Source organism: Lineus longissimus, chromosome 3 (assembly GCF_910592395.1).
Source record: "Lineus longissimus chromosome 3, tnLinLong1.2, whole genome shotgun sequence".
Classification (NCBI taxonomy): domain Eukaryota; kingdom Metazoa; phylum Nemertea; class Pilidiophora; order Heteronemertea; family Lineidae; genus Lineus; species Lineus longissimus.
In genome coordinates this window covers 20,020,855-20,029,990 of record NC_088310.1, presented here as the reverse complement: position 1 = coordinate 20,029,990, position 9,136 = coordinate 20,020,855, and the positions used below count along the sequence as shown (strand labels likewise).

Below are 9,136 nucleotides of genomic sequence, written 5' to 3'. Positions count from 1 at the left end.
ACCGAGTGCCTTTCTTTGCTTTTGAGGAAGAATTGGCATGATTTCTTTCCTTCATAGGAAGAACCGAGTGCCTTTCTTTGCTTTTGAGGAAGAATTGGCATGATTTCTTTCCTTCATAGGAAGAACCGAGTGCCTTTCTTTGCTTTTGAGGAAGAATTGGCATGATTTCTTTCCTTCATAGGAAGAACTGAGTGCCTTTCTTTGCTTTTGAGGAAGAATTGGCATGATTTCTTTCCTTCATAGGAAGAACCGAGTGCCTTTCTTTGCTTTTGAGGAAGAATTGGCATGATTTCTTTCCTTCATAGGAAGAACCGAGTGCCTTTCTTTGCTTTTGAGGAAGAATTGGCATGATTTCATTCCTTCATAGGAAGAACCGAGTGCCTTTCTTTGCTTTTGAGGAAGAATTGGCATGATTTCTTTCATTCATAGGAAGAACCGAGTGCCTTTCTTTGCTTTTGAGGAAGAATTGGCATGATTTTTTCCTTCATAGGAAGAACCGAGTGCCTTTCTTTGCTTTTGAGGAAGAATTGATATGATTTCTTTCCTTCATAGGAAGAACCGAGTGCCTTTCTTTGCTTTTGAGGAAGAATTGGCATGATTTCTTTCCTTCATAGGAAGAACCGAGTGCCTTTCTTTGCTTTTGAGGAAGAATTGGCATGATTTCTTTCATTTATAGGAAGAACCGAGTGCCTTTCTTTGCTTTTGAGGAAGAATTGATATGATTTCTTTCCTTCATAGGAAGAAATGAGTGCCTTTCTTTGCTTTTGAGGAAGAATTGGCATGATTTCTTTCCTTCATAGGAAGAACCGAGTGCCTTACTTTGCTTATGAGGAAGAATTGGCATGATTTCTTTCCTTCATAGGAAGAACCGAGTGCCTTTCTTTGCTTTTGAGGAAGAATTGGCATGATTTCTTTCCTTCATAGGAAGAACCGAGTGCCTTTCTTTGCTTTTGAGGAAGAATTGGCATGATTTCTTTCCTTCATAGGAAGAACCGAGTGCCTTTCTTTGCTTTTGAGGAAGAATTGGCATGATTTCTTTCCTTCATAGGAAGAACCGAGTGCCTTTCTTTGCTTTTGAGGAAGAATTGGCATGATTTCTTTCCTTCATAGGAAGAACCGAGTGCCTTTCTTTGCTTTTGAGGAAGAATTGGCATGATTTCTTTCCTTCATAGGAAGAACCGAGTGCCTTTCTTTGCTTTTGAGGAAGAATTGATATGATTTCTTTCCTTCATAGGAAGAATCGAGTGCCTTTCTTTGCTTTTGAGGAAGAATTGGCATGATTTCTTTCCTTCATAGGAAGAACCGAGTGCCTTTCTTTGCTTTTGAGGAAGAATTGGCATGATTTCTTTCCTTCATAGGAAGAACCGAGTGCCTTTCTTTGCTTTTGAGGAAGAATTGGCATGATTTCTTTCCTTCATAGGAAGAACCGAGTGCCTTTCTTTGCTTTTGAGGAAGAATTGGAATGATTTCATTCCTTCATAGGAAGAACCGAGTGCCTTTCTTTGCTTTTGAGGAAGAATTGGCATGATTTCTTTCATTCATAGGAAGAACCGAGTGCCTTTCTTTGCTTTTCAGGAAGAATTGGCATGATTTCTTTCCTTCATAGGAAGAACCGAGTGCCTTTCTTTGCTTTTCAGGAAGAATTGGCATGATTTCTTTCCTTCATAGGAAGAACCGAGTGCCTTTCTTTGCTTTTCAGGAAGAATTGGCATGATTTCTTTCCTTCATAGGAAGAACCGAGTGCCTTTCTTTGCTTTTGAGGAAGAATTGGCATAATTTCTTTCCTTCATAGGAAGAACCGAGTGCCTTTCTTTGCTTTTGAGGAAGAATTGGCATGATTTCTTTCCTTCATAGGAAGAACCGAGTGCCTTTCTTTGCTTTTGAGGAAGAATTGGCATGATTTCTTTCCTTCATAGGAAGAACCGAGTGCCTTTCTTTGCTTTTGAGGAAGAATTGGCATGATTTCTTTCCTTCATAGGAAGAACCGAGTGCCTTTCTTTGCTTTTGAGGAAGAATTGGCATGATTTCTTTCCTTCATAGGAAGAACCGAGTGCCTTTCTTTGCTTTTGAGGAAGAATTGGCATGATTTCTTTCCTTCATAGGAAGAACCGAGTGCCTTTCTTTGCTTTTGAGGAAGAATTGATATGATTTCTTTCCTTCATAGGAAGAATCGAGTGCCTTTCTTTGCTTTTGAGGAAGAATTGGCATGATTTCTTTCCTTCATAGGAAGAACCGAGTGCCTTTCTTTGCTTTTGAGGAAGAATTGGCATGATTTCTTTCCTTCATAGGAAGAACCGAGTGCCTTTCTTTGCTTTTGAGGAAGAATTGGCATGATTTCTTTCCTTCATAGGAAGAACCGAGTGCCTTTCTTTGCTTTTGAGGAAGAATTGGCATGATTTCATTCCTTCATAGGAAGAACCGAGTGCCTTTCTTTGCTTTTGAGGAAGAATTGGCATGATTTCTTTCCTTCATAGGAAGAACCGAGTGCCTTTCTTTGCTTTTGAGGAAGAATTGGCATGATTTCTTTCCTTCATAGGAAGAACCGAGTGCCTTTCTTTGCTTTTGAGGAAGAATTGATATGATTTCTTTCCTTCATAGGAAGAATCGAGTGCCTTTCTTTGCTTTTGAGGAAGAATTGGCATGATTTCTTTCCTTCATAGGAAGAACAGAGTGCCTTTCTTTGCTTTTGAGGAAGAATTGGCATGATTTCTTTCATTCATAGGAAGAAACGACTGCCTTTCTTTGCTTTTGAGGAAGAATTTATATGATTTCTTTCATTTATAGGAAGAAACGACTACCTTTCTTTGTTTTTTAAGAAGAATTGGCATCATTTCGTTCATTCATAGGAAGAAACGAGTGGGTTTCTATGCTTTTGAGGAAGAATTCATGTGATTTCTTTCCTTCATAGGAAGAACCGAGTGCCTTTCTTTGCTTTTGAGGAAGAATTGGCATGATTTCTTTCCTTCATAGGAAGAACCGAGTGCCTTTCTTTGCTTTTGAGGAAGAATTGGCATGATTTCTTTCCTTCATAGGAAGAACCGAGTGCCTTTCTTTGCTTTTGAGGAAGAATTGGCATGATTTCTTTCCTTCATAGGAAGAACCGAGTGCCTTTCTTTGCTTTTGAGGAAGAATTGGCATGATTTCTTTCCTTCATAGGATGAACTGAGTGCCTTTCTTTGCTTTTGAGGAAGAATTGGCATGATTTCTTTCCTTCATAGGAAGAACCGAGTGCCTTTCTTTGCTTTTGAGGAAGAATTGGCATGATTTCTTTCCTTCATAGGAAGAACCGAGTGCCTTTCTTTGCTTTTGAGGAAGAATTGGCATGATTTCATTCCTTCATAGGAAGAACCGAGTGCCTTTCTTTGCTTTTGAGGAAGAATTGGCATGATTTCTTTCATTCATAGGAAGAACCGAGTGCCTTTCTTTGCTTTTGAGGAAGAATTGGCATGATTTTTTCCTTCATAGGAAGAACCGAGTGCCTTTCTTTGCTTTTGAGGAAGAATTGATATGATTTATTTAATTTATAGGAAGAACCGAATGCATTTCTTTGCTTTTGAGGAAGAATTGGCATGATTTCTTTCCTTCATAGGAAGAACCGAGTGCCTTTCTTTGCTTTTGAGGAAGAATTGGCATGATTTCTTTCCTTTATAGGAAGAACCGAGTGCCTTTCTTTGCTTTTGAGGAAGAATTGATATGATTTCTTTCCTTCATAGGAAGAATTGAGTGCCTTTCTTTGCTTTTGAGGAAGAATTGGCATGATTTCTTTCCTTCATAGGAAGAACCGAGTGCCTTACTTTGCTTATGAGGAAGAATTGGCATGATTTCTTTCCTTCATAGGAAGAACCGAGTGCCTTTCTTTGCTTTTGAGGAAGAATTGGCATGATTTCTTTCCTTCATAGGAAGAACCGAGTGCCTTTCTTTGCTTTTGAGGAAGAATTGGCATGATTTCTTTCCTTCATAGGAAGAACCGAGTGCCTTTCTTTGCTTTTGAGGAAGAATTGGCATGATTTCTTTCCTTCATAGGAAGAACCGAGTGCCTTTCTTTGCTTTTGAGGAAGAATTGGCATGATTTCTTTCCTTCATAGGATGAACTGAGTGCCTTTCTTTGCTTTTGAGGAAGAATTGGCATGATTTCTTTCCTTCATAGGAAGAACCGAGTGCCTTTCTTTGCTTTTGAGGAAGAATTGGCATGATTTCTTTCCTTCACAGGAAGAACCGAGTGCCTTTCTTTGCTTTTGAGGAAGAATTGGCATGATTTCATTCCTTCATAGGAAGAACCGAGTGCCTTTCTTTGCTTTTGAGGAAGAATTGGCATGATTTCTTTCATTCATAGGAAGAACCGAGTGCCTTTCTTTGCTTTTGAGGAAGAATTGGCATTTCTTTTTTTTTTTCTTCATAGGAAGAACCGAGTGCCTTTCTTTGCTTTTCAGGAAGAATTGATATGATTTCTTTCATTCATAGGAAGAACCGAGTGCCTTTCTTTGCTTTTGAGTAAGAATTGGCATGATTTCTTTCCTTCATAGGAAGAACAGAGTGCCTTTCTTTGCTTTTGAGGAAGATTTGGCATGATTTCTTTCCTTCATAGGAAGAACCGAGTGCCTTTCTTTGCTTTTGAGGAAGAATTGGCATGATTTCTTTCCTTCATAGGAAGAACCGAGTGCCTTTCTTTGCTTTTGAGGAAGAATTGATATGATTTCTTTCCTTCATAGGAAGAACCGATAGCCTTTCTTTGCTTTTGAGGAAGAATTGGCATGATTTCTTTCCTTCATAGGAAGAACCGAGTGCCTTTCTTTGCTTTTGAGGAAGAATTGATATGATTTCTTTTATTGATAGGAAGAAACGACTGCCTTTCTTTGCTTTTGAGGAAGAATTGATATGATTTCTTTCATTTATAGGGAGAATCGACTACCTTTCTTTGCTCTTTAGGAAGAACTGGCATGATTTCTTTCATTCATAGGAAGAAACGACTGCCTTTCTTGGCTTTTGAGGAAGAATTGATATGATTTCTTTCATTGACAGGAAGAAACGACTACCTTTCTTTGCTTTTTAGGAAGAATTGGCATGATTTCTTTCATTTATAGGAAGAACCGAATGCCTTTCTATTTTGTTTGAATACAGATGCGGTTCACAACTTACATATCAGTAAACTACTCTGATTCCACTCATCAGCTGCAAACACTGAGAGGACTTTCTGGTCCACCTCAAAGGCCACACACTTCAGGCAGATCTTCTCGCATTCTTGTAAAATCTGGATGAAATGAAAAGAAGGACAAAGCGTCATGTTCAAGTTCTGCACATCTGTATTCTGTTACAAGTTTGAATCCCAGGGACAGTTCTAACAACTTACTGAATGAGCTAGTGTCCAGAGTATTTCTTTTTTTGTATCAAAAACGGATCATTTTAAAGGAAGAATTCATTCTTGACTTTGGTTGTATGCACAATACTTGCCCGATTATAAACTGAAGAGATGACTATAATGATAGTGACAGAAGGATACAAGAAGCATGACAGGCATGTGAATCCACATTGTCATTATGGGATGGTCACAATGCAACCATTGAGCACTGTCTCACCTTTTCTGCCTTTTGTTTTAGCGACCTCTGCCAAGCTTCATCGAACATTATGTCAATTCCAAACTTGACAGATCGCTGTATCCATTCTGGCTGTGGATCTCCAGATAATGGGCTTGCTCTTTTTAGATACTCAACAATATTGTCAGTTGTTTCTGCAAAATCACTGGTTTCGGTATTCCTACAAAAAAGGAATATTGCGATAAGATTTAGTGGAAAACCAGCTAGCCAAGCCACGGAAAACCTACACCCGGGGTATATCAAATAATATCATCATCATCATAAGCAAATCATACTTTCAACCTTTAACAAATAATCATATTCCTTTGTGTAATATATATACTTCATGCACACTAAAATTCGCCACTCACTAAATTACAAAAGACATGAAAACCATTCTAACACCCACAAGTTCACAATAGCTGTATACATTGTTTCTGCTTCACCCTGTACATTTTTAGGCACTTCAATCAACCTGGTCACTCACCCAGATTTTAAGAAGCTCTCAGCCTTAACTAGCAAATTGATAACTTCTGGTGGCTCTTTTTCATTCATAACAGCTTCTGGTGGCTCTTTTTCATTCATAACAGCTTCTGGTGGCTCTTTTTCATTCATAACTTCTGGTGGCTCTTTTTCATTCATAACTGTTCGGTAGTTGATAAAGCTTGGAATCAGTGAAACCTTGGAACCAGTGATAAACCTTGGAATACGACAGTACTAAACCGTGGAATCACTGTGCAAGTACCGCGTGAAATCGGGTGCGTTCCTTCCACGATTTATACCCTTCCAACTGCTAATCTCGTCCCAGCTGACTTTATTGATAAGCCCCCCTCTTAGGAGGGGCTCTTAAGATACACGTGTGTGCGGGAGTATATAGTGAATGATTAGAAATAAAGAGAGTAACTATTGTATATCCTACAAACAATTTTTTTTGGTAAATTTCTGAATTAACTCCGTTGAGTTTACCGATTTCTCCGCGATCTTCCGGTGGTGGTTGCTATCCCATTGGTTGAAATTAAGTTACATTAAATTAAAATCTTCATGGGAATTCGCTACATCATATGCCTAAGAAATTGGCCAATTATATTAATATTAGAGAAATATCCGTCCTAAATAATGACAGAAAAGGGTGGTTTATTTCAATTTTGTGTCGACATGGTCGAGGTCACGTGACATAAAAACAAAACAATCGCACACACCCGTCCAAAAAAGGCACTTTAAGAAAAATAAATACGTTTTTCCACCTTAAAACCACACTGACGACTAAGTTATATTGGTCTACTGCCCAAATCTGAAGTATCAAAATGAATCACAAACTAGAACTAGCTCTATTTAGCTATAGTTGCGTGAAAAATTCGGGTGAGCGACGTACATTCTGTACCCTAGCGGCCAATAAATAAACTACTTTCAGCCGTCTGCTCCGGTCTCGTTAGGGAGTTTTTCCCAAATGTACGCGATGATGACGTGCCCCATTAACAGGACGTGACATCTATTTTAAAATGCGTTTCCAAAGTGAATGCATGAGGACAATCCATTTAAGTGTCGTATATCACTGGAAACGCCCGATTCCCGTGAATAAGGACAATCACAATGTATTACATTAATTACCAAAACAAAAATGTGTCGGAAGGAACTATATGGATGGTCCCATCGCACCCCCCCTCCAGCAGTATGACACAGAAGGGCTAGTTGACTGTCCACCGGGGGGGTTTGGGGGGGAGCTTCCCCCCAACGCACTGGTAAAAACCTATGTCGACGGAGGGGGGTTTGGGGGGTGTCCCCCCATTGTAACAGCTGTAGTTGTTAGAGCTTGCACTTAACATATGCTCGTAGGGGGGTTCGGGGGAGCTCCCCCGACCTAAAGGGGGGCTCACTAAGTCCTTGACTTTACATATTAGCAATTTGCCAGTAGTTCCAGAAACCACCTTTTTGTGGAGGATGACGTCATCATGCAATGCATTTGAAATACATTGTTGTCGTTAAAAAATAAACTTATATTCATGACGGGCCGCAATTGCAACTATCTAATGATTTCTTTTCAGTGAAAGCAAAAGAAAGGTTTTGTGATTGTTTTGTATTCCATATACTAAAATAAAACGTTTTTATTAGAAGAATCAGTTTGTATATATAATGCTCTGATTAAGCTTGGTAGATAGGACAAACATGCACACGTGAATCACTAAAAAATGTGTCCGCTTATAACTAACTCACATCACGTAAAGATATCTACATCCCTCGATGTGTACATGAAGATGTACGAAATCGCTCAAAGCGAAGGAATTTGTTCATATTTTCATCTCCAAACCCGGCTAAAACCTTCGGTAATAAACCTTCATCTACGTTTCTTGTCATGTTAAAGATGAGGTACGGATAAGTGCCGGCCGGTACTGCATGATGTAGTCAATCTTCTCAGTATCAACCTGTATGATCACATCGCTCCGTAGCTCAAATAGGTCTCATTAGGGAGTTTTTTTTATTCATGCGCCCCCCCCCCCCCCCAGTAGTTCCTAAAATCATTGATTTCTCGGTCTTCACAGTATGTCACTTGTCAGTGTTGATTCAGCAGTTGTTTTGGCAAAGACATGTTTTTGGAGTTTCTGAAACCTAGAGCGCTACTCAATAGGCGGCTAACAAGAAACTACGCATTTTACTGTTGTAGCCGACGTATGTGTACACTGAACTTGGGATGTGCGTCGCCCCGTGTTGAAATGCCGTCCAGTGCCAGTTGGTGCGTTTTTCGCTGATTTGTGCAAAATTCAACATATCTCAAAGGTTCAATGGTTGACCCTCAATTTGTTTTGATTTTTGTGTAGCGCAAGCAACTGTCTTTCATGGGAGAATGGTCTTTGTAAGAATTATTCAGGAAGAAATGTATAATACTTGGGGGTTTTCGTGATTGTCCGGTCCAATTGGCAATGCCAATATTGCCATTTGGGATGGTGAACAGAGCTAGGAGCAAATGCGACGCTTATTATTTATTTAAAGAAACAAAATGCCCGATTTAACATCCTGCAGAATCAGGGGAATCGGGCGTTTCCAGTGATATACGACACAAATGGGTTGTCCTCATGCATTCACTTTGGAAACGCATTTTAAAATAGTTGATACGTCCTGTCAATGGGGCACGTCATCATCGCGTACATTTGGGAAAAACTCCCTGACAAGACCATGGGCCCCGTGTGGTGGCGTAGTAAGCGGAGCGCTGATTGGTCCATATTATGGGTGTGTGGTGGGCGTGTCGTGACGTGCATGCCCATATTTGGGAGATCAGTAATGTACACTGGAGCCGAGGTATGACTGGGTTGTTCTAAAATATAGATTGTTAAATCGGATATGCGACTGATTTCTAAACTACAGTCAAATTCCGATCTGATCATGTAAAAATAATCTCCAAATATTGATTCGTAACCACCTTAGCCTTAGGTTCCAATGGCATTATTTCATATTTTTATGCATTTTTAGGACTGATTCCAAGGTTTGTCACTGGTTCCAAGGTTTCACTGATTCCAAGCTTTATCAACGACCCTTGGTGTAGTAGTAGGAATAGTCCAACAGAAGACAATCCT

General features: G+C 39.6%; 1 protein-coding gene across 1 annotated transcript in view; it reads right to left on the bottom strand.

The window, feature by feature from the left end:
* Positions 1-6,543, bottom strand: part of LOC135484155 (tRNA (32-2'-O)-methyltransferase regulator THADA-like) — a 20,789-nt gene extending 14,246 nt beyond the window's left edge. Inside the window, exons 1-3 of the mRNA XM_064765327.1 lie at positions 6,058-6,543; positions 5,574-5,751; positions 5,137-5,248 (exon numbers count right to left, since the gene is read on the bottom strand). Of these exons, the coding sequence (XP_064621397.1) occupies positions 5,137-5,248; positions 5,574-5,751; positions 6,058-6,212 (445 nt within the window). The 5' untranslated portion in view covers positions 6,213-6,543. The remainder of the gene's footprint in view (positions 1-5,136; positions 5,249-5,573; positions 5,752-6,057) is intronic.
* Between the last annotated feature and the right edge of the window lie 2,593 nt (positions 6,544-9,136).